The sequence below is a fragment of the Erithacus rubecula genome (genome assembly GCF_903797595.1).
Source record: "Erithacus rubecula genome assembly, chromosome: 6".
Lineage (NCBI taxonomy): Eukaryota > Metazoa > Chordata > Aves > Passeriformes > Muscicapidae > Erithacus > Erithacus rubecula.
Window position 1 is genome coordinate 8,541,024 of NC_136688.1, and position 26,284 is coordinate 8,567,307.

A 26,284-nucleotide genomic window follows, 5' to 3' on the forward strand; every position below is an offset into this window, starting at 1 on the left:
AAGCCTGTCAGTTTAAAATCCCTTGGCAGATACAAATATCTGCTTCCAAGGAGAGCTGGAGCAGCACACTTCAATTTAAAAAAAATAATTAAAATAATGCTGCTGTAACAAGATCTTTTCCAAACACAAAATAATTACAGTATATTCATTATATTAAAAAAAAACCTCTAAACCTTCATTAATTTCTAGAAAATCTGAAAAATTAGAAAATACAGCATTTCTTTTAGTTCTGCACACTTGAATACACAACTCCAAAAAATTCTAAACAGGTACGACAGTTAAAATATGATGCCATCATAATGTTTTGACTGGATTTATCACCATATAGCAGTAATAGAATGCTTAAACCAACAAAAATCATCTCTGTCAGGGTCACTCCATGGAAACATGGAAAATAATTAACTTCTCTTTGCTTGCTTCTTGTTGTTAAACTACTTAATTTTAAGCAGCTTTCTGTGGTATCAGAGAAGTATCTGCTCTGATGCAAAAGAAAGGCAAGAACATGCAAGCAGGGCAAAAGGACAGAGAACACTCTGAACTTCTCAGTCCCAAGCCACAGTGTTGAAATTCGGAATTGAATATTCACATTAAGAAAATGCATCAATGCTGGAGTGGAGCATTTTAAAGTGCTTGTACTGAAGTACTTCCCTGCTTAGCAACTCTGCCATCACCACAAACATCTGCCCTAGTATTTATATTTTGTGCAACTGTAATAATCTTTAGAAGTTCAATCAATCAATCACTTTTGAGATCTGGAATTACAGATATTTAATGACACTGCAGTTTTCAACTACTACATTATTTTTAAAAACTCTTTTTTTTAGAGGCTTCATATACTGTCTAATGGCACAAACACAACTTCTAGTTAAAAATATTTTAAAATACATAAAAAAGCTGAAGGATAATGATGTTTAACACCTTCAGTTACATCATAGTTTGGACAAATCAAAGACAAACTTGCCAAGCAACCTGGCTCCACCTGCCATGACCATCCATGTTCGTGTCATTCCACCCATTTAATCTCTATTCTACACAGCCTTGCATTCCAAAGCACCCTTACCTTGTGTCTTCATCCAGAAGATTCAAAGCAGAATTTACTTAAGTGTCATTTTCACCACTTAAAAAGTTACTTTTCTTTTTAACACAAAGTCAATATGATTTTACTGAAAATACTTGAGTGGTGAATTTAAGATACGAAGAGGAAAACAGCACAGGCAAACAAATCAGAACAGGGAAAATAAGGACATAGGAAAACAGACCTGATATGAAACTAAACAAGAAGGAAAGGAAGGAAAACTCTACTGTCTTTGATTAAGTATTTGGAAAGGAGAGAGAAATTCTTTAGGAAAATAAATTTTCATAATTGTTCAGCTCAGCTTAGCAGTGTGATTCATGCTACCAGTCTTTGAAATGTGCAAAAATCAAAAGTGCTGGCTAAACCTTAGGTTGGTTTTTTTTTCCTCTTTAGGTTACTAATTTTTCCCCTGGCTTATTTTGAAAAAAAAGCTGCCTCTTGGGGAGATGGAGGTGTATGTCTCAGATTCAAAGGACTGAACACATCACTGCTGAATACCCATATGGAGAAGGCAAGTAGGGTTAGAGTCTGGAGAGAAGAGCTTAAGGCAGAAACTTAGGAATGTACAGTTAATGCAGTGAGACAGGAGAGAAATACAACTTAAATATAACCTAAATCTCCTCTGAGCCTGAAGAAAGCTACTGCATTTTGGAGCTTCTATAGATATGTGCCATCTTACTAACAGACAACAAGAAATAGAACAGCACTGAAAGTCTTCTTGCTACCATGCATAATTTTTGAAAGTAACTTTACAATTCCTGTTTTTCCACCTAATCCTTTGTTGATTAAATAATTTCTAGTGATCCAGCTACAGGCCTGGTTTTTGTCATACTATTCCTATATATTAGACATTTAAAAATAATAATAAAAAAAGAAGGTATGATTTAAAATGTCAAACATTGCTGTTCCTTATTACTAAGCTTAAAACCTTTGGGGATATTTTTCCCAACTGCAGTTTAACGCCTAAGCACAAATAAGGTCTGTTTCCAGATATGCTGTGGACTTGGTAATACAGGGAGGGTCATCTCCTGACATGGTGTTATCCTGCCAAGCAGAAAAAGCATGATGAGGCTACTATTGCACAATATTTCTCAAAATAAATGTTGAAATTACTTTTGTATCTATTCATAGCAATACATGCTGTCTTGCTGCCCACCTTCCTCCAAGAAAGAGCTATTTTTAAAAAGGTGATTTATGCAGTTCATAAATATTTTTCTAGCTACTCTTCAATTTTCTATTAGTAATTGAGATAGGATGAAGTGATTTGTACGAGCAGAGAAATAACTGAACGTGTCGTTACTTGACAAATGGTCTGGTCAATATTTGTGTCCTGAACATGAGATTGGATGGGATAACAGCTGTCACTAAAGAACTGAACAGCAAGAGAAAGCTTTAGCCCAGGTCATAGAGACAAATACACATTAAGCAACCAGGAAAGAGAAACAGAGCAAGTGTGAATATTGTTCCAAGAAGCACAACAACTTCTGACAAGTTCAGCTGTGATCTCCAGCAGAAAGAATTAGGCCTTATCTTAGGAAAATAAACTCTCTTAAAGGGATGAGCCAGTAGGTCCTACCACACTCTTCTGAATTCACTGCCTTTAACTCTTCATAAAACTACATGAAAGGTGAGAATACATGAGAATTTATTTTAAAAGACTGTTCATATTTCCTAGTGCTCCTTTTACAGTTAACAACATTGCAAACAGGCACATGTAGCTGTATTAACAATTCTTTTCTCAGTAAATCCAAACAGAACTTGGAATTAACAAGTCTTGGCACTAGGAACATGATGACAGCCCACCACCTACATGGGAATGGAATTTTGTGCTGTTCTGGAAAGTGAGGTACACTATGAAAACATAAACGGTTTCTAATTTGTGTCCTTTGAGACACAAGACAATTCTACCATTGTGCTGTATCCTCAGATACAGCAACTGACAACTGGGCACATACAGGAAAAAACCTAAACAGCCCCCTCAAAACACAAACAAACAAAAAATCAGTGGTCAAAAATAGGAGGCAGGAAAAGCAGCCTTTTATAAAGTGTTCAAGTATTGCTTTAAAAAAATCCACCTGCCAACTTATTTGCACATTCCTAATACCAAGTCCATTCCCAGGCAACTATATCACACCAAAGAATAGGGAGACACAAAAAGAGGGTCTACACAAAGCTATTCCTGATAGTTCTTACAGTCCTGTAAAAGACAAAGCTGTGCTACAACAGAAAAGAAGGAAGCTAACTCTTATTTTTGTCCATGAGCTTGCCTGATCCCCTTCAGGGAAGCGGGATGTGAGCCCATGAGCTTCTCGTGGCAAGATTTGCCAAGTTTTATAACCATGCACTTTCTTCAGCCTCTCCCTTCTTCAGGCCAGTTGAAGCATCACTAAGTAGAAAATTGAGCAGTGAGTTTTCATTCCTTATCTCCCTTCCTCTCCCCCTCCTTCTGCTGTTCCTCCTATCCTTATGTGCACTGGGGCTGGAAAGCGCATCTGGTAAACACGCGCTTCCTGACTCACGCTTCTTACCAGGCACCCAAGAGCAAGAGAGGCGGAACCTCCAAACATTTACTGGAAGTCAGGAGGAGAAAATGAAGCACAAGAGCAGCAAAATCACACAAAAGACAGCAAGAAGGCTAATGGACTATAGGAAAAGAAGGATGAGATGGTAGGCAAAGAGTAAATCGGGGGTATAGATATTGGAAAGTGTACGAGAGCTAGTAAGGAATGACACAAATTCAAAATATAAAGGTAAAAAAGGATTTTTGACTGCTAGCACAACAATCTAGTTGTGGTTAAACTCCAAACTCTTCAGTATTCTGCTACAGTAGATTTAGGAATTTACATGACATCCATCTGTATATATTAACCCTCTAATAACATGTGGTTAACAATATTAAATCAGACCATATGTGTTTGAAAGAAATGCTAAATTCTCCTATGAAAGTTTTATTATTCCTTTCTATACACAACTAGAAGAATTTTTAAAACTTGCCCTATAAAATATGCTCTCAGTAAGACAAGAGAAAAAGATGGTCCTCAGTTTTCTCTTCCATATGTTTACATTCCCACTCCATCTTCATGGCTTCCCTCTATAAATCTGATGCATACAATGACTTTTCAAATTTGTCCTTATTGTTTGCCTGAGCCTGATCCTGTGATAAAACACTTCAATTCCAATTTGCCATATAAAAGCCAGGTGCCAGAAGAAAAGGTAATTACCTAAGAACTAACTGAAAGCCTCACTTTCTTTGACATTTTCTGAACTGGGCATTTATAGCAACCTTCACTAAAACTGATTAAAAACCTGCCTCAAATTAGTTATCACATACATTATACTTACAGGACAAACATACCACATCACATGGTGTAACCTGCTGTACTTATGGTACCTCATACCACATTTCATGTCTTCAGAAAAGGAGGAAAATTGTTAGGCCTGTCCATATTCAAAACATTGCCTGCAATCTGACCAGAGCAATCATAATGAATCTTGACATAATAAGCCAAGTAAAACCTCAGGACTGTGATGAAATTAAGTAGCACCTATACACCATGTTAGCCATGATTTCTCTTTCATTTAAACTGCTATGAAAAAAAATTCAAATCTTCCTTTTGGAATAATACTCTTTTTGGAAGCATACAATTAAATCATCCTAGTAGGAGATGGCATTGAAGCTCATCAGATCTGATACTGCTTTTTGTGACATAACCTTAGTGTTCTTCACTATTGTTTTTCTGGTTTCCACCAATTCTTACTGTCTGAGAGAAGAATGTATGTCAACACATATCCTGAGGCCATCTGGTTGCTTGAGACTAAAACTGAGGTTAACAGGTTCAGAAAAGATTAATTGTGCCCTTATCCATGGCTGCTACAAGTTTATGATTCAAAGTAATTTCACAAACCAAAGGAATCTAGACTAAAAGAGTTAGGATTTAATGGCAGACAAGATCAGTACTGAGGTACCCAGGTAAGAGTGATGCAATGTTGTAATTGTAATGAACAAGTAAACATGTGGTGAGGATTGTGTTAGAGCATCCTCTTGAATGATTGGGAGTAACAGATAACAACAGAACTATATGAACTTTTTGGTCACACCAGCTTTATTACAAACCTCCCTGGTTTTCTTTGGAGTTTGTACAGTATCCAAGGGGAGTGGAGCAGGGAATCTTTTTACATGAATGCTTTTGTGATTACATAGAGGCCATGCTCACTTCTGCCCCCAGTAACTTACAGATACTACATGGTGGGATTGGACTTGATGACCTTTAGAGGTTCCTTCCAACCCAAACAATTCCATGATTCTCTAATAGTGGAGATAACTTACCACAGACAGACTGCACAAAAAGGGTTCTCTGAATGTCTGATTAGGGGGTAAAAGCACAGTCAGTCATTCTTTCATTCAAAAGAAATTAATATTTACCATGCAGCTTTCTTGGCACATGATTAGAATTGAATTAGAACAGAAAATACCTCATTTTATAATTTAGAAAAATATTTTTTTTTTCAAAGCAGACTTAGACATACCCAGTTGCTGAAAGAGAAGAGCCACACTGGTGCCTGTAACAGGAAGGCTATCATGTAGAGGAGTCTGTATCAGCTGTCGGTCTCCAGCTCCCAAAGAAAACAATTTCTGTAGAAAGAATTTTTTTTAATTGAATTTATATAGAATGAACAAGCTGTCATCATGCAGATAAGTGATTCATGCAAAAATTATTTATTTTGTATACAGAAATTTAAAGTCAAAGAGAGATCTGAAATATAATCTAGGGACAGTGATATGTCTCCTTGAATGTACAGCATGATAGTGCCTCCCTCATATTTACCCTGACTTAGTTAAATGGCTTTGAAGGCAGTTAATAGTACATTTCTATTAATACAAAAAAAACCTCCAAGGAAATAAAAAGGTTTAAAATATATTTGAATCAGAAAAATGTACAATATTGCTGAGTTTCTTTGCTATTTACCATCCTCATGTGTGCATTAACATGTATTAAGTATGAACACACTTGTGACATGTGGGAATTAAAGAGGACACACTTCTGCTATTCCTGTGCTCCTGCTCTGCACATTAAAGCAGAATTACAACTTCAGTCACCTTTCCAGCACAAGAACATACCTCCCTGGAGGGAGGCAGGAAATGGGAGTGAGAGGAGTGCACTTGAGTATCACATCCCAAGCAACACTGCAATTGCAAAACACCCTTGCTTTCCTGTGAGCAAATCCACATGGCATTCAAGCAGTGAGTGATGCCAAGCAGTTCCCTCTAACCAGAGTGACTCCCATGGGCTGGGGGGGCATTTCTGTGTGCTAAATCTTCCCTCTGTATGGCAGCCAAGGTGAGCAATGCAGGAAGGCAGCAAGTTCTGGCTGCTGCACAGCAGGTATTAAAAACCAAAAATCTCCCCAGTAAACCCAAAGCAGTCCCTGAGTTGTAGCTGAGATGCTCTGTTCCAGCATTTCAGGTCAGTAACCCATTTCACAGCTGACTGTTTCTGGAAATAAATACCACAAGAGTGTTCCCACTCTAAGGTATGTAATTCATTGTAATTCATGTTAAGCCCTGGAAGCATAACACTTAAGAAAGAAGTGAAACAGTTAATCTCTGATTTAAATTTGACAGTAGCAAACTTAAGTTGCAAATGAGTGAGCATTTTATTTGAAGAGAGAAAGCAGAACAACTAGAGGAGCATAACTTTTTCTTCCTCTTCTAGCCAAGCAAACAGTCAGTGAGAAAAGCTGCAATTATGGACAGAGAAAAAAAAAAAAGAGAGGATAGAAACAGAGCCAGAAGTTCAAGTGGATCACCAAAACCAAAAATATGAGGCTCAAATACCACTGGAAAAGAGGGTTTCTGATGAGGAGATAAAATCTGATTACTCCCCATGAAAACCAAAAGCCTAGGACAGAAAACACAGAGACGTGGTGGCCTGGAGAGCAGTAAGGCAGAGCTGGGCTGAGCTGACAGGACATTCTGACACTTTCTGCACCAAGAGAAGCTCCACAGCAGCCAGGGCTGCTGGAAAAACCAGCACAGAAAAGCTCTGGGAAAACCAGAACAGAATTAGGAAATTCTAGCATTTCAAGAGGGTTGAAAATCCATAGGTTGGGTGGGAAGCTGTGTGTGTAACTGACTTTCAAATGTTGCCATTTGCACATGTAGTTTATGCTATGTCTCATAATAAGATCAGTGTCACTGCATAAAGTAAAAACCAAATACAGAAGACTCAACTGGATTATCAAACCCTACAAATGTAGAGGAATAATTTATAAAAAGTAAACCAAGAAACAAACCTGCCTTTCTGATCACAGCAAGTACAAGTGAAAAGCAGAAAGAAGTCTGATTGCTTGAAAATTTTAATTTTTGAATGCATGGGCTATTTGCAATATTTAATTTCTCTGAGGAAACAACATTTGGGTTACTTTTTAGCATTTAAAAAACAAATTGTGAAAATAGAAATTTAAATTAATTATCAAAGAAATGACCAGTGGAATCCTGAGCTCTATCAAGACAAAACATGAATAAATGAACTGATATGAATGTTTTGTTAGAAAATGGCAAAGAAAAAAATCCTTTAAAAAAATTTCTATAGCAAGCAAAAATATTCCTGAACACTTTATTATTTAGAATCTAAACTTATACAAACTGCTTAATTTGTTAATGTGCCCTGTAAAAGCCAACTCAGTGACAAAATTAACCCTTTGACCTTATCCTGGAATGGAATTTTTGCTGTCTTTAGAAGACAGGCCACAGGGAAAGCACTCACAGGCCACAGGGAAAGCACTCAGCTGAACTATGATCTTTTTTTTCTTCAAAAATATCTCAAGAATTTATTTTTTGTTTTCTTCATAAATTAAATTAACTGGAAAAATACCCTTTCCCCCCCTACCCCCCCATTTACCTGAGACCCTCCAGAAGCAGGGACAAGGCAGGAGCACAGATTGGCAATGAGAGTCTCCAGTGACACATTCAGGCTGTCCACATACACAGTGTAGATCAAGCCAAGGCAAGCCTAGAAAGGTTGACAAAATACATCAGACTGCAATACAGGGAAGGAAGATGGCAAATTATTCAAATATCTATGTATATAATATTTTAAAAAAATTAATTCTCATTAGTTACTAGTGCAGTGCTCTCCAATCAAAGTAATTTGCCAAAGAAGCAATACCTGATTTCTAAAAATTAGCCTGGCTTACTTAAAGAGATGTATGTTCTTTTAGTTTAAATGAAATTCTAGGTGTCATATTTTTGCTTTGTTTGTTATATAAGCCATGTTTTATTACAAGTTACTGTTAAAAATGATGTTAAAATGCTTTCAACTCTAATGGACTCAAACCTGACTGGTTTCCAGGGTAGAACACTGATTAATCAATGAGCTTCTGAGGCTCATTTTAAGATCAGTAACAATTCCATATGTTATTTAACTTACATTCTTTATTTTATTACATCAATGTAAATATATTTTATATTAATAGTATATTAACATTTCAGCATATTTTATTAATGGATCCAATTTTGATTGAGAAATCACAGATACAGCTTTACAATTTTTACTAATAATTTAATCCAGATCAACATGACATTCTGAGAAGCCTTCGGACAAAAAGAAATAACAGCTCCACAGAATCTTTTGTCTTTTAACTGCTGTAACTTTGACCAATCAGCAAATATTTTAGTAATTCTCTTCTTAGAAATAATTCCAACAGTAACTTCTCATATCACACATAGTTAAACAGTGAAACTCTGTGCTGTGGGCACTTGTAAAATATGAATGTTAAGGAAGTGAACTAATTATAGAAAAATCCCATACAACCAACACCTCTGGTTCAGGATGTCATTTAACAATTATTCACATTGAATTAAAAAAGCATTTTGTAGAATTATTTCTACAGCCTGCCCTATTCTTCCACACTTTGCTTTGCATTTGTTTTGGGCCACAATGAGAGACAAAATACTGGGATATGAGGAACTTCTTATCTCACATGGTGCAGTCATCTTTAATGTCTAAAGACAACTGCTGAATGATTTTCTCCCTTGATCAGTAAATTGAACTTTATTTGTTTCTGTTAATATGTATTAGCTTAGGAGAAATTTAAGCTTTTCATTTATCTCAGATAAGTCATATTTCACCATCTGAAAGTAATCCAAGGTCCTAAATGTCTGTCATGCATCTTAATTTGGTCTGGAAGAGGCTTGGACATTTTGCTTTATATAAGGAGGAAAAGTAGATTTTCATTGTTAATTTACCATTACATAGTTAGTCAAACATTGTCTGGTTTTGTCCTAATAACTTCTTTCATTGGAGAGTACATTGAGCCCAAAAAAATCTCCACCACTACTCCTGTGTAGTTTTACAACTGCTTGGAGAGTAAAAAGGCACTACTTTAACCTACAGGGGCTATTTACTGTCACAGACATTGAATTTTATCTAGTTTATATAAAACTATTTTTGCTTTTAAATTCCCAAATCAATCCTGAACAAGGTATTTTAAATCAAAAGTACTGTCATTGTTACTCATTGAAAACCAGATTTTTCTGCTGGTATATTGTAAATAGCAATTGCAAGTTCTTTACCCTGAAAATTTCTGGATAATCTAGTCTGGACACCAACACCAGACTTTTAGGAGCAAATACTTCTGCAGGCTGAATTAAACCAGACTCCTCTTCACCTTCAATTTCTTTCGTCCCCTTGAAAACAGAAACACTTCAATTAATAAGCAGGAAGAAAACTCAAACCAAAATGTCAGAATTTTTACCAAAAGTTAATATTTCTCAGAGCTTCAGAAAAGCACTGCATTATTTGAAACTGGTAACAAAACCAAGTAAGAGGAGCACACTCCAATGGTTGCCTGAAATCCCTAAAGCTTCCAGATGTAATTCAGTTTATTAAAAGTCACCCTGGGAAGTTATACCCCAATGTACCTAAAATACAGTTCTCTTAAGACAGCAGTTTAATAAGACACTGTTTGACATTAAATGCTCACATTTTACATAGTGAAGGGGATCACAGAATAGGGTCCTTCCACATCAAAGTGTTAGCAGATTTACAATCTCTCCAAATACAGAAATCATGCATTTCACACAAAAGAATGTTTGGTTGTCCTCCTCATATTAACAGAATTCAATTTCTTACAGAATTCCCACTAACATTATAGCTGAAGTTATCTGTAATGTCATCTCCAGCCTGACCTAGTGGATTTGGAATTTTAGAAATTTCTTCACAGAAAACTGATTCAGATTTCTCTCAAAAAAAAATTCCTCACACTTAGGTACCAGGAAGGTTACAAAAAAAAAAAAAAAAAAGAGAACAGCACAGTCCAGATAAACTTGCAGTTGTTCATGATATTGTGCAAGTGACTATAACCTTCTTGCCAGAACTTATTCAATCACAGATAGTTTATTATTATTCATAGCCAAAACTGAAGATGTCACTAAATATTTTCATTTCTAAAATTCCATACATTCCTTGACAAATTAAGTTTTCAGATGACAGAATGTCCTTGCTTTCCAATTTCTGCATGTAATTCTCTCCAACCCCACACCACCCACCATATTTCTTTTATTTGTTCCTCTGACCAAGCATTCTTCCAGGCAAAAATCACTGTATTATCTTAATTAGGAACATGAGAAAAATTATGTCCATTTTCATATGACAACATTAAATATCTGTCTTCTATTTCTGTCACATTACTACTCATCATTTCAGTCTCTTTAAAAAAATTCCAACATTTCTCCCAAATGGACAAAATCTGATAAAAATGTTCTTAAATGCCAGGAATGTTGAGAGTTCATGAGCTTTATTTCACAACCTCAATTCAGAATGTACACTTTCCTTAGGCAAAGGCTAACTCAAAATTCAGCTTTTAAGTTAACATTATGTAAAAAGAGAGTACTTTGGTTTTAACCAGAATAGCTTGGTTAATATAAAAAACAAAAAATAAATAAAAACCAAAATAAAACCAGTGGATTCAACAACACATATGGGCAAACACTTGGCTTTCCACATTAAATTTTACCTAAATGTCAAGCAGTGCATCCACATTGGATGTGCTTAGTCGAGTTTGCATCTCATTTCTAACACAACACTGTGATTCACATATTTTAGAGAAGAACAATAGCTCAACACTCACACATCCCACACAGGTTCATTCATTTTCATCCATTTTAATGCTGGCAGGAGAGCTTTTATAGGAATTATAGTTTCCTCCCTCTGCCCCCCAAAATCCTCAAATGCTTTAATTATCAGTAGAAGGTGACTGTATCAACCATTCTAAAGAGAAAGTATGAGTTCTAGGCATCAAGATAACAGTTTCTGGGTATCTGACAAATTGTGGACTCTGAGGTTCAGAAAAATGAAATTAAAACACATTCCACATTCCTAAAGGCAAGGGAACATGGAAGCTCCTCCATATTCACATGGTACTAAGATAATGAAACCTCAGGGTGCACAGACAGGAGGAGCTTTCCATACCAGACCTTTCTAATAAAATCCACACAACTTCAGATCAAGTCTTGAATTAATTCATAATTAGATTGAAAGCTTTTGGGGCACAATACTGATTGATAAAACCCTTACACTCTTAAACCACTCTCTCCTGCTTCATAAAAGATTTACAGAAAAATGCAATGTGACTGCTGTGTTTCTTCCCCAGCTCAACATTCTGACAGGCACACAGGCACATTATTAGGAGTCACTGGACTAAGTAGATAATCATTTCAAACACATGACTTTTAACCTACTTTTCAAACAAAGTATTAAGAGCATAAGCATTCTCTAACAATACTAATTATAAAGCAGTAAAGCCACAATTGTGATTCTATTTGCACTTCTGGTCAGACACACACACACATTTCATCTTTCTTTATCCCTTTTCCTATCTAAGGAAAAAATATTCTCTAATGAAAAATAACAAAATGAAAGAGTGTGTTATGTTTGGGACTTTTTACAATAATTTTTTATTTTACATACTTAGCATTCAGCTTACAACTAAGAATAAATGGATGGTATGGAAAGCCTTGCTAAGGATACACATATTGCAAGATGAACTTAAATTACAGAATCACAGAGCCACAGAATCATTTAGAAAGGAAAAGACCTCTGAGATTACAGAGTGCAACTTATGACTGAACACCACCCTGCCAATTACCATAGCCCTGAGTGCCACATCCAGTTTCTTCCTGAGCACCTCCAGGGATGGTGACACATCCCTGGGCAGCCCATTCCAGTGTCTGTTCACCCTTTGTGAATAGAAATTCCTGCTCATGTCCAACCTGAACCTCCCCAGGAGGCTGTATCCTCTCATCCAGCCACTCATTGGCAAATCAATAATTTTTTTTTTTTTAACATTCAATTAATAAAGTCCTGAAAAAGTCTTTTCCATAGAATAGGTAACTGAGACTGATCTAACTGTATCAAAGAACTGCATGGCTGTGGTTATACATCATTTCACCATGCTTAAAATATTTGGTCCCTTGTACTTAGACACGACCAAAGCCCACCAGGGACCTGTTCCCTGCCTGTCAGACCCAGAATCCTTTTTTCTTCTGTATCTTGACTTGGTTTCTAAAGTTATAAGGAGAATATAATGCAGAGATCTGCAAACTATGCCTGACTTATGTCCCTAGAGCAGTTTTCCCCAAAAATTTCCTGGATGTTGCAAACCATCACAAGAACTTACATGCAACATCAAAGTATTGAATGTTAACGTTTACCTCACATGAAATTAAAAAGAAGTATAGGAAAAATTAAGATAGCCAATTCTAAAAAAAAAAAACCTAAAAAACTAAATCCTTGAAAAATTAAAATACAATTAAACAAACAATTATTTATTGCATAGGTAGAACATGGTTGAGGATATAAGTTTGAACTGAAAAAAACCTCACCTGGTTTTAGAGCAGAAAGCATTTATTTACTTGCATTTAGAGCATTTATTTACTTGTTCTCTTTTTTATCCCCTCTCTCTTTTTCTGCATTAATAATATTTGATAAACAAACTGAGAAAATGGTGAAACTTCTTTTGAAGGTCATAGGATGCAATTTCATTTTGCTCAACTTGGTTGCTATAGCTATAAAGTAGCCACTTAAGAGACTGGTCAAAAAATATGTGTGTGTGTGTGTGTGTGTGGTGTAAAGCACACCAATACACATATTTGAACTCAAATGTCTTCATGTATTTAACATGTTCACACCCACATCCACAGTAAAACATATGTACACATGTATATATACACATACAGCTCCCAGAATGACACAATAATCAGTTTCACAGCTTCTTACAAATATGAGAGTACAGAACTAGAGAGTGCACATCTGGCCTTTCTTCTTCTATAGGAGAAGTAGCCACTGAACATATTTGTGACTTAAAGTGATTGGGTAAATTAAAATATGTAATAATCAACCAATTGAACTAATGACATCACTCCATGGTTTATGAACTTGTTCAATAAAAACAGCTGAATTAATAAATGCATTAAACTAGCTTTGACCCCTGACTGATAACCAACAGTTTAGAAAAACTAACTGTGATCACCACAGTTCATCATCACTCTGCTATTTATTTGTTTCCTTGTTTTCTGAAAACAATTTGTTCCTCAGGTTAGCCAAGGGATGTACATGGCATCAAGCCCAAACCAGACAAATTCAGTCTTATTATTTAAACACTTTTACTGAGGTAACTGACAACTGCAGCCACCAGCAGATCAGCCATGATGCCCCAGATCCTAGAAAAAGGTTTAATATCTGCTCAATCACTGTAGTTAAAATTGAATACTTGTGGGGTTTATACATTAAGTAAGGTATTGCTTTGTTTAATCAGTGTCCTGTTGCTCTAAAAACCCCTCTACATCCATAAAAAAGTGTAAAGCTGAGCACAGTTTGCAGCATTTTACCAAGTAAAGAGATAAGAGTTCAAAAGCTTGGTATTACAATAAAAAGTATTAAACAAAGGGTAATTATGATAATAAAATATTGCATATTTCCCTCAAATAAATGGGAGTCAATCAAGAGCAAAATACTTTCTTAACAGTGAAATGTATATTAAATAAATTAAACATAATATTAAATACATAACTGCAACATGCATGTAACAAGGAAATAGGTACCCATGAATTCTTTTCATTTCATGTATGCATTTATGTCTAAGGTAACACATTTGTGGGTTACATGGTGTCTGAGAAAGGCTGACCTTACACTCTGAGTTTTCCATGCAGTGGCAATGGACAGTGAAACATCTCTCTGCTTCCCACTCACTCACTAACATGAAACTACACTTCTTGTAAGTCACATCTGGCTGACACTGGATGTGTTTCAATGGTGCACGGGGTAAATCAGGACAAAGCCAGACCTTGTCATGCAAGTCTCAATTTCTGCTTTAAAAATGATGTTAAAACTTCTAGAAGGAAAAGGTGACTGATTTTGTGCTACTTCAGTGAAAAACTGCAATTCATTTAAAGGCAACAGATGTGGCAGCCAAAAAACAAAGAAAACTTTAAAAAACAACTTTCCTTGTATTAACCTTATCTTCTTTTATTAAACAGAGATATGAATTGCCATGATCTAGCCTTCAAACTTTAAGGTTTCCTCTTGAACTTTTATAACCTTAATTTCGCCACAACAATCGCATTGTTTCAAGATGTCAGCTCTGCTTCTAAATATTGACATTTAACTTAAAGATTACCATCTAGCCAAAATCAACACTAGGAACCAAAGTCAATTATGAAAGATCAAAAGGACCTACCAATATGGTACAAAAAAAATCTCCCCACTACTGAGTGCAGCATTATCATTTGCCCCATCAACATGCAACTGAATTACAGCACACATGAACCGTAGCCACCATTTATTCCACAATCTGGAATGCCAGGTCTGATTCATGTTGAGCAGAGAAAAATCCTCAAGTTAGAGGGAGGAAAATCAATTCAAACTGAGGTACTGATAGAAAAGTCAGAAACCACAAGGCCTTAGATGTAGCTGTGCTGTTCTGAGGGTGCAAGCTGGCAGGCATTGTTTGAAACTCAAAGGAAATCAAATGTGAGCAGAAAGTGAAGGCAGAGTTGTGCTTTAATAATTCTTTCACCCTTCGAAAGAGAACGAACATCTCTCATTACAAAACTTGCACTCTAGTACTTCATTATGTCAAAAACAGTTTGCCCAATGCAAAATTTTGCATTGAAATGATGCCAAGTTCAGCAAGCCTGTTGTTTTTCTACTAACTGCCCAGCAAAGATTTAGAGACCATGCTCAATTTCTTATTTTTGGAAAATTATTTGAAGTTTACTTTAGTAATCTTATGCCAATTACTCATTTGGGACAGATCCCTTTCTCCTCATGTGACTAGGTCTCTGCTTGTCTTATTTGCAGCCAAATACAAGCTTAGCTGCTTTATTAACAATCAAAGGCCAAAAAACATTCAGCATCAATTAATTTTATTTACTTGTTGGAGTATATAAATGCATGTATCCAATAAATTCTAACACATGTATGAAAGTTAAAATAAACTAAGCTGACTGCTGCCAGAAGTCAAATGTGCAGCCTGCCTGCAATCTGCTGTACTGAGCTAAAACCACAGGTGAATAGATCTGCTTTTTGGTTTGCCTACATGCAACAGAACCACCAGCTAAACTTAGACCAGAAAAAATTAAACCAGCATAAAAGCCATTATCTTGATTTAATTATTTCAAAAAGGGGATAATACACTCTAGTAGTGCACAGTAAGGAGCTTATCAGCTAAAAAAGATAAGGATCAAAGACAGAAAATGACATGAAGATCATAAACTTATCAAATAGTGTAATCTCAAGTTTTTATGACAGGTCACCTTATTCACTCCCTGTGTTATTCTGGCACTTCAGAGTACAAAAGTGACAGGAAAGACTTTGCAATGCACCTTCCAGCATTACACAAAAGTTACACCACCACAATCTATTGGATGTTTTCCATTTACTACACCTCACTTGGAAAACCTCCAGAAGGTGTTGATATAGATTATCATATAAAAACATGGAAAGCACTTTGGAACCCAAGTAACCTCACACCCACACAAATTTCAGTGCAGCTTCCCAGCCAAAGTGTCCCTCTGGAAAAGGCTACTGGGATCTGGGTCCCAGAGGATCTGGGAAGTCCAAGGTGATGACACTGAGCTGTCCTGCAAATGCTGAAATCCCACGGGGATTTATTACATATTATCTTATATACTATCCTATATATTATTTTATATATTAATAACTGTTTTTCATGTGCTAACCTTACCACTGAGGAATGGGAAAGAACTGCAGCACCAGGTCCTTAGCAAGAATTGTGCATAAGCAAACATCACTTCAGAACTTCAGGTTTACTAAACCTTGCTAAATTTTTCCAAAGGCAGCCAACTTGATCCATGAATTCCACCCTTTCTAACTTTACCCACCTAAACTAAGGTGAGAAAAATGCAGACACCTATGAAATGCATTCAGAACAAATGGCAAAACTCAAATTAAGAATGGTGTAGTTCATGTCCTATTTTAACTCACTATAATGTTTTTTAAAAATAATACAGAACAGCATATGTAGACATACACCAAAGCAAAATTTTACACACACAGATTGTTTTGCTTAATTAAAAAACTGTTAATCCATTTGAATGGCATATGGCAAGTGCATTGAAAAGACTTCCAATGAGTTGCTGAATTAGTATTGTACCACTGAAAGTCAGCTGAATCAAATCTCTAGTGACAAAGAAATGCCTCTGCTTAAAAGATAGCATCTCCTTGTCCTGTGAGCTGAACTTGGGGCCTCTGTTCAACAACACAGGAGTTAAGAGCACAAGGTGACCTTTACCCAACATAAGTTTTTGTACCCTGCAAAAGCATGAGTTCAGCTTGGTGATGTGTGTGCAAATGCCTGAGCCAGGGGATGAACAGGGCAGGAGAAATTATTAATTATGATTTCCTCTGTACAATTGTTCTCAGCTTTAAATTCTGGTCTAAAGAATACATTAAATATATAAAAGGACATTAAAATACAAGTCTGTTTCTTATATAGAAAATTATCTGCAACCTGGCCTTTACACCAGAATAGAAAGAAAATAAGGCATTACTGGAATCTCCATAGGATGTCACAACAGCCATTGTTCAGTAGATCCAGAAAGATGGTGATGCAAGATGCTAAACATTGCTTTTAAAACTGGGGGTTTTTTTACATAAAATGTGCTTTGGGGCATTGACTATATGAAGAAACTTTCAGACTAAATTTAGCATTTGGGATACTAACAAAAAATATTTAAACTGCATTTTAGGAAGAACACGCTCATCTAATATCCAAAGAGGGGGGTCAGATTTCCCACACAAAACAGGTACAACTGAACTAAGTGTTCTCACCCTCTGGTAAAACCCAAACATCAGTGACTCATCAAGCAGCATATGCTTCAGCACAGCAGGATCACACCAACTCTCCAGTCCAAGCTGAAAAATTATAACCTGATGAAGCACAATCATTTTGTTGGCAGTTTTTCCCTTGACTCAGGAAATAGCTGTGGATGTTGTGAATCTGCCATTTTATGGTTTGGGATTTTTACAAGTTCTTTTTTGTCTTTTTGCAGGGGAGGGCAGAGAGAGGAAAAGAATGTGAATGGCAGGAAACAGGAGAGCTGTGAATTATTACTTATGTCCATTTTCCAAAGTGATATATTTAATCTTATATTTGTGATCCCAGTGTTTTAACACACTTGATACACTCTTGTAAGAAGATTGCTATAAGCAAATGTTTGGGGTGTTGTGCAGATCACACTGAGCAGATTTTCTGTAATGCAAGAAATGCTGTTGCACAGGCTCAATTGCTGGCACAAATCATCCTCTAATTTGTTAATTGTGGGGTTGGGAAGAAGAGGACAAATTTCTTTCCAAGTGCAAAGCAATGTACAAATTGACCATTATGTTCCTAAATTATCCGAGTCAACATTTTTCAAAAAAGATTCTATCTGTGGTGCTCTTCCAAACATTGTTAATATAAATTCTAACTGCATAACTGGTAAGAAGCACAACTGAGGTCACCAGAAGTATCTGCTGAGTCAAAAGTATTAAATCAAGTCCTTGTCTGCTAAGTGGTAACATGCAGAAACTGCTGCTAGAAATAAGAACCTCATTTCAGCAAACTGTGTACACCACACTGAACCAAACATATTAATGTATGCAAGTAAATGGATGCAAATACATACCTTTTTATGATTAATAAAGTTACAAACACAGAGAAACTGAGTTCCATGGGTGAATGCTGTAGATTTAAGTTATGATTCTTCTGAGCACCCTTTGGCTGCTCAACAGCTTCTGGCTTCAGCTGCCAGGAATCAATCACATGCCTCAGTGACATTTCAAGTGGATTTCAAACCAAAGAGGTTTGAAGTCCACAGAAGCAATCAAAATACAGCAATGGGACATCACACACCCCCTAAAAAAACAACCAACTTTCCAGGCACTGTGAGAGGAAGGGAGATAGAGATATTTTTGTTTATTCCTCTTGTCCAAATTCCTGCAGATACATGGAAGTGAATGAGGCACCCAGCCCTGTTTGCTGGAGTATCTAAACAGCACCTTGAGCCAGACAGAAACGTAGATAAAGCCAAGCATGTGCTGGAAACACAAGAAGCTGGAAGGACAAACCAGTGCAGTATCTCAGATTTGTTTACACTCATGTATGAACTTGAGATGGGAGAGAAATCTTGCAAACAGAACTGCTTTGCAACATACTCAGGATGCCTCTAAATGACAGCAGCTTTATCACTGTTAATTGAACTGCCTCTAGCATGGTGTACCTGCAACCCAATTTATTCCACTGCTAAGGTCAAACTTTCTAATGCTTCATTTTAAATCCAGATGAACATATCCTTATTTAGCTTTAAACTTTACTGGGACAAGTAAGTGAAACAAACATCCTAGACTAGAATAATTAATGAAGGACTCCATGGCTAAGCTGGATCACCTGAAATCACATAGAACCAAGTGACTTCCATTCCCCTATTTAATGGGTGTTTTCACCTTACTCGTGCCTACAGACACAGAGTATTAATCAGACTAAAGTTCACAGCATTAATTTTTCATATTATCACACCTTTTTGAGAGCTGATAGCTAATCAAACTGACCAGCACCCATGCAGGTAATAAATTCTGGGTCAGCCAGAACTGCAACAATGCAAAGGATGAAGGGAACCAAAACAACAGATGTCTTCTTGTCTTGAGTCTTCCCTTGAGTCTTCTCACACTCGACTGTGTCTAAAAGGTTTGTATTATTATGCAGAAGGTTCCAAAAAGGTTTGATGGTTCTCTTGCAGCATTCACAGGCTGAGAAATTAGTTTGTTTTCCATTCCCAGTTTAATTAACCACAGAAACTTCCAAGTGGTTGATTCTTTTTTTTTTTTTTTTTTGTGAAGATGATTCTGCCAAGCCAAACATCTCATCAGCTGCTCTGGCTGAATTCCGACCAGTCTCATGTATCAGCAAGGTTTACCTGGTGAAGGCTACTGGGAAAGAGGTGGTTTTGTGGGTTTTTTTTTTGAAATTTCATCTTCCTTTTGCCTCAGTAAGTTGTATCATCCAGTTAAGGAAAAACTGAACTGTATTTATCTGTGCAAAGTACTGTCTAGATTTCATTTCAAGTCCTGGGCACTATTTCCCAGATAGTTTAAGCATGCATCTGAATGGTTAAACCAGTGTTACTGTCATAGCCCCATGCTCTGTGAGCTTAGGTTTCACTACAGATTACACACGTGCTGAATTCTTGCCTAATGACCATGGAACAGGGCACGTTCAATTATTCTCTTTGGGTTTCAGAAAGAAACAGGAAGTTTGGCTATAAACAATGCAGTCATAGAATAAATTTCACCACAGCAAGTTCATCTGAAAAATATGCATTCTTTACAACACAGCCAGGAATGGCATTATGAGAACCAACATCCTGCTGCACTTGGTTTTTTATTGTTTTTTACTTTGGGTTATTTTGTATTAATGCTTAGGCAATATAAGAAAAAAGTTAATACTGGATGTTTTCTGATGAGCATTACTTCAAAGATGTGGATAGGGAATCAAAAGCAGCTGTTAGAAACCACAGGATAAATAACAAGTTTGCTAAATTTAGTTTATGTTATGAAATACATAGAGTAGAGGAAGAGTCAGCCATTGTAAATTTTTATCAGCTGGGAAAGAATTACTATAGAATATTTCACTCTCTATTTATAATATAAAGGAAATATGACAAACATTACATTTTTAAGAGGAATGTGTCAGTTGATCTACACTAAACTTTAAAACACATCTAATACTGGGGTACATTTCTGCTTTCAAATCCTTCTAAAAATCCACAAAAAAGTCCAACTAAACTGTAGCATTAATGATATGAGAATAACTATTATTTTCTGGCTCCCAACTGTGCCCAGAAAAAACACACCATTATTATTATTATTACTACAACACATCTTTCAATATTCTACAAACAGGGTAACCTTTCAACTCTGGTATTAAATGAACAGAGTACTGTTGGATTATTAAAAACATTTTCTTAAAATAATCAATAATGATACAGTTCTTCACTAAAAGAACAAGAAATTACTTTACTCAGCTATTTATTTTATCTTAACTAATTCCATCATACTTAGTGCCAAGGTTTTACTTATTTTTTTTAATTTTCCTGTAGGAAAGAAGATATTTCAAAACATAACAATGGCAGTCTGCAATTACGATTGGATTAGGTTTTCCCTAGGTTCTAGATTCTAAAGATTTCAAGTATTAAGTCACAGCAGATATTCTGTGAAGCACTTTACATCAAATGGAAAACAAAATGTCTATTTTTGAAAGACTGAGGTTGCCAAAAATTAATTAAATACATGTTTAAAAACAAACAGTGCCAAGTAGCTGACACCTGATGTGACCCAACTAAAAACTGAACAATTATTCCATCAGTTTTTAAAATCTTGCCAATGAATGCACTTACAGAAATATGGAGATGCACTACAGCATCCTTGTGCATATTTGTTCTGCCAGAGCAGGCCAGCAGAGGGAGCAGAAGTTAATAAACCTTCTCCCAGAACAAGGCTGAGACTCATCCATGCTCTGTCAAACACGAAAGGAAATTAAAGGAACACCATATTGCTTATCCCACTTGAAAAGGAAAATGTGATGGAGAAAAAGAAATTCTGTGATGTGTTTTTGGCTGGTTTTTTGTTCTTTTCTTTGGTTTTGCTTCAAAGCAGATGAGAACTCCAAAAAAGTTCATCAAGCACACCTTTTGCAAAAATACATGGATTTCTGTAGGAACTGCAAACTATTTCTCATATGACACTGATCCATGGTCTGTAAGTGCTTCTTCCAGCATTTTTGTTTCTTACTGTACATCTCTTACCTGCAGGTTAATCTCTGCTTCATAGAAAGTCAGGCAGGAGCAGTAGTGCCTCTCTGAGTCAATGTCAGTCAAAACCACCACGAAGAACGTTGGCTGCTTCCTCTCTTTTGAAAGCTGCCATCCTCCAGGCTGGCAAAACTAAGGGAGCAGACAGACAGACAGACAGACACAGGTAAGCACTGACACCAATTGTTTGAAATAGGAAAAGTATTTCAACATTATCAAGGATCATTTTGTTTAAAGTGAACATATGCAGGGTTGCAAAATACTGAGAAAACGGGGAAAACCCAATATGTCTTGAACTTGGTAAGACAGAGATAAATTTAGATTTATAAATATCAGTGGAGAGAAAAAACACTGTGAAAAGAAAATGTATTCCTTCAAATACATGCAGTATTCAAGAGCATCTCTGTGGTGTTGAACAGGAAATAACAGGAATAAATTGACACACGAAGAAGATTTTATTTGGATGAAAGGTTAGAATCTGAAGCTAAAATTCTACAGTCTTCAAACATCCCTACAATTTTAATTTCTTCACTTATTTCACCAATAATTTATCTAATCAAACATTGATATCTATCCCTTGCACCTACTTGCAAAATTGTTCAATACTCACTCCTAAAAACAATATTATAGAACAATATTTTCATCTATTTATTGATTACTTCTATAAACTTCATTGTAAACATTTGAAATTTTACATGCAAAAGCAGCATGAACAAACAAAACTACAGCTCAACAGCAAAGTGGAAATTGTGAGGTTTTTTTTTTTCCTTTTCAAATGAATACTCTGTAATGCAAGAGGTGTGCTGAAATTCAGGGATCAGTTTGCTGAAGATACCTGAGATGGCCTTTATGGAATACTGTGCCCCTCCTTTATTTTACTGAAGGCTAAAGTCACATCCATGAAAAAATCACAAGTACATTTTTAATAGTAGAATTATAAACCTAGAATTCAGACCAAAAAAAAAGCAAAAACTCATGCATGTTTTAAAAGTAATAACAATAATAAAAACCCACAATAAATTCCTAGAATTGTTAAACAATGCAGATACTCAAGGACCCAAACAGATAGGTCAAAATCTCAAGTTTCCAGAATTGCTTCATTCCTCCAGACAGATATTAAAGACTGAAAGAGCACAAAGAATGAGTTGTAAACAAACATTTTCTACAGATTCATCTTTGGAGCCTCTACAATAAAACCTGGGTAGTCTTAGGTGAACAGCAGATAAAACTCTGCCTCTGATATACAGTTTCTTTTATGATCCTGGGAAAAATCTTCAAAACCAAAGTTTTCTCATAATACATTCTTCAAATTCTAGATAGTCATCTTAACACTTGTGAGTCTATATCCTTAAAAGTGCTAAGCACTCCCTTCTACATCTGAGAAAAACTGCTCTGAACATCAAAAAGTGCTCTGTGAAAAGACATCCTAGTCATTCCAAGTTAAGCATCCAGTATTAGTCCATGATTTTGATAATACTGGCCTAATCTCCTTTTGTTTTTTATCCCATGTCAGTTAAAAAATAAAAAGATACTGCTATTAATCTTGTAGGACTCCTATAAAGATAATGTAATATGGTCAATATATACAGACATTTTAACAAAAACATCATTAAAAAGTTTGACAATAAAAAATCATTAAGAAGTCTCTGTGAATTGCAGTTTGAGGGGTGTCTGTGTAATAAATGAAGCCTGGAATCCACAGTTCAACAAGATAACCCCCAAAACTGTGAACTGCTCTTTGCTCAAGAAACATGAGCCAAAATGCAAAGAATGTAGCAAGAGCCTAACAATAAATAAAACCTTTCCAAGATATGCCATTAAAATCAAATTATTCATACAAGGTAGGTCAAATCAAGGCTGTTCATGCAGCTCAGGCTTCTTAAGGTCCAAACACTCGAGTTCCCAGTTTTAACACTCCTGATCTGCCAAGTCTCCCAGTTCTCACAGGAGCTCCTTGCTGGTGCCACTGCCCTTCAGCTTTACAGGTGATGCCCCATCTCACACCTGGAAACAACAACCTCTCACATTTTTGAGAGTCTGCACCACTCTGCCCATTCCAAACCTTACCCTTCTAAAGGAACAGAAGCACTTTGGTATTGTTTAACACTTCTTTTTCTTGTCAAAGTGCATTATTAGCATGTCTGCTGCATAAAATTTACACAACATCTGCCCTGTAGATTGGGAAATGCAAAGGGAAACCCAACAGCCAAACTTTTAATACCAGAGGAGACTTTGGATCTGGGCAGGCTACTGTCACCAGCAATCTCCCAATCTAGGCATGTCTAAAACCTAATGTCACAGGTGAGAATTCTCCCTGATTTCAAAGTGATCTTGTGTATAACATATGCTTTCTAGATTTAACTATTTTACTAGAAAACAACAATTAGTGATTGCTGAGGAGAACAGCTGAAGTAGAGTACATCCACTGGTTACACAGAGAGTCTGTGTTTTCAAATAAACTAGAAGGAATTTATAAATAAAGAGATTGAGGATAAAGACAACAGGCTCCTCCAAGAGATTAAACAATGACTGTTTCTCAGTTTCCTTAAAATAAGGTAATAAATATTAGTGCAATAATTGAAATGCAAGCAACATTGAGAAGAACTTTCCAAACCAGATGCTTTACCAAAACAGACAAAAGCATCACTGTGAACATAATCCAAAGGTCATGTGGCTTCTCCAGTCAACAAGAAAAACCCCAGAAGTTTCAGAACCAACACTTCTATATTGTTTCACTTATTTGCCACAATTCTCAGAAGCAAACTACAACTTCTATCAAAGACAGTGAAATTAAGAATGAAGCAGATTGTCCAATTTACAATTTATAAGAATAAGCCCCTAATGCTGTGTGAGTGCTTCAAACAGATTCCATGTGACAGCTGATTGCCTTCTAAAATTTGCTGCAATTTGCAGAAATTGCACCGAAGAACAGGCAGCACATCTTATACAGCAGGTGCTGAAATCACATTTTACACATTGTTTGAAACTGCAGGTGCCCACTGAAGCAAAGAACTTTCTCTTAATTATCCCCACAAATGCTTTCAGACTAAACAAGAAACCAGACAGATTTTAAAATGACGCATGGTGTTTTAAACCAGTGGAACTGGGTTTGTTACCTTCAAAAAATTTGTATGTCATCACCACAAGCCTTCTTGCTAAAGTCTAGACATGATTAATCAATGTTTTAAAGTGACATTTCTTTCTTCTGATTTTTATTAGCTAACCACATCATCTTTGTTTGATTCATAGATTTGTTCCCTCTTTCTAAGCTAGAGCCACAGCTGCACTGCTACTGCCTGCCTTGTCCCTCTGTATTAAAATAAATCATTTGCATAAATCAGCATATCCCCCAGATATACTGTATACAGCTTTGGTGTCCAGAATCCTAGGACATCCTGAGTGGAAAGGGACAGGTCCTGAGTGCCCTCACCAGAAAGAGGACACTGAGATGCTGGAATGTATCCAAAGATTGGCTTGAACACTCAATGTTTGAGGCCATGCACTTCAAAGTCTATTGAAAAATTGAAGAAAATGTTGAAATTGTCACCATTTCTATTAATGCACTGGAGGATTTAGAATTCCTAGGAAGAAGACTTGTTGGCTACTGTGAATGTGAAGATTAAATATTATCATGATAATGAACAGTAATTATAAAGTCCAAGTTTCATTAAAGAAAAATTTTAGTCCTTTGTATCCTTACCATGGCAACACTAGAACATCCATGTCACAGAAATTTGATCAGAAATTACTCAGAATTAGAAATTCATTATTTTCTTCTGGACTTGCAGCCGAGCACAACCAAGCCCACAACAAAAACTCAAACCAATATTCTAGTTGGGTCTGTGTAGCCACAGAGTGCTCCCTCTGCACTTTACATTGTTTTCTGTATCAATGATCTGGTCAGCTTTCCATCAGAAATCCACCACCTCTGACAGCACAACTGAGGTAGAAAGAGGAAAAAGCTTGTTCAGAAAATTTACAACATGAAACATTCTTTGCAAGTCATCCTCTGAAAGCATTTTATGAAGGGTTTACACAGAAAGGTAGACAAAGTCTGTGACACACTATTACAGAATCCTGCACTTGAATAATTATATTTAAGATGTATTCGCACACTGTATCTTTTTCTTCAAAATATATTTGTGCACTTGTTCCTCATAAAAAAAATCCAAAGATATCTTGGATGCACATAAAATAGAAAACACTGGAACTCCATTGTCAAGACTTGAATTAAAAGATCCAAAAATGATTTTAAAATATAAAATACCTGACAGAGATATCCACTTTCCTTTCTAACTCAATTCTTTCACCAAACATTGAATTCTCCCCTGAATCACTCTGGGCACAAAAATTAATTTTATTAAGCCTGCTTCTGTAGGCTCTTACTATTCAAGTAACTGTGCTTTGTTTTTAACATGTATCATCATTATTTTTCCTGCAAACCTCCCTAAAAATAAAGGACCATGTTCTGGACATTATGTGAAGGAAGTTTGTTCCATCTGGACTTGCATGACCCAGCACCAGCTGCTGAGTATTTCACCATTTCTCCATTCACTTATGTATGGAATTTTGGCAAAGGGAATTTTCTTTCTCAGATGCATACCTCCACTTAAAATAAAACAATTACTATGTTCACTGGCACAATAAAAAAAACAATGTTATGAAGCTGTAAATATGAAGAAACACTTGGAGCTCTTGGATATCTCTGGATGTAAACAGAACACAAAATATAGACTGAATTTTGTAACAGCTTCCTGCCTTTCAATATCTTTGTATCTAAAAAAACATGGATTTATCCTTATTCTTGTCCAAAGCAAAACCAGGGCAGTTAAAATGCACTC

At 36.1% G+C, this 26,284-nt stretch overlaps 1 protein-coding gene across 7 annotated transcripts in view; it reads right to left on the reverse strand.

Annotated features, from left to right (window-relative positions):
- The window catches only part of SBF2 (SET binding factor 2), a 226,433-nt gene that overhangs the window by 109,391 nt on the left and 90,758 nt on the right, over positions 1-26,284 (reverse strand). For all 7 annotated transcript variants that reach the window (XM_079309375.1, XM_079309372.1, XM_079309370.1 and 4 more), the window contains exons 3-6: positions 21,438-21,575; positions 9,651-9,764; positions 7,978-8,088; positions 5,603-5,708 (exon numbers count right to left, since the gene is read on the reverse strand). In XM_079309375.1, the coding sequence (XP_079165501.1) occupies positions 5,603-5,708; positions 7,978-8,088; positions 9,651-9,764; positions 21,438-21,575 (469 nt within the window). The remainder of the gene's footprint in view (positions 1-5,602; positions 5,709-7,977; positions 8,089-9,650; positions 9,765-21,437; positions 21,576-26,284) is intronic.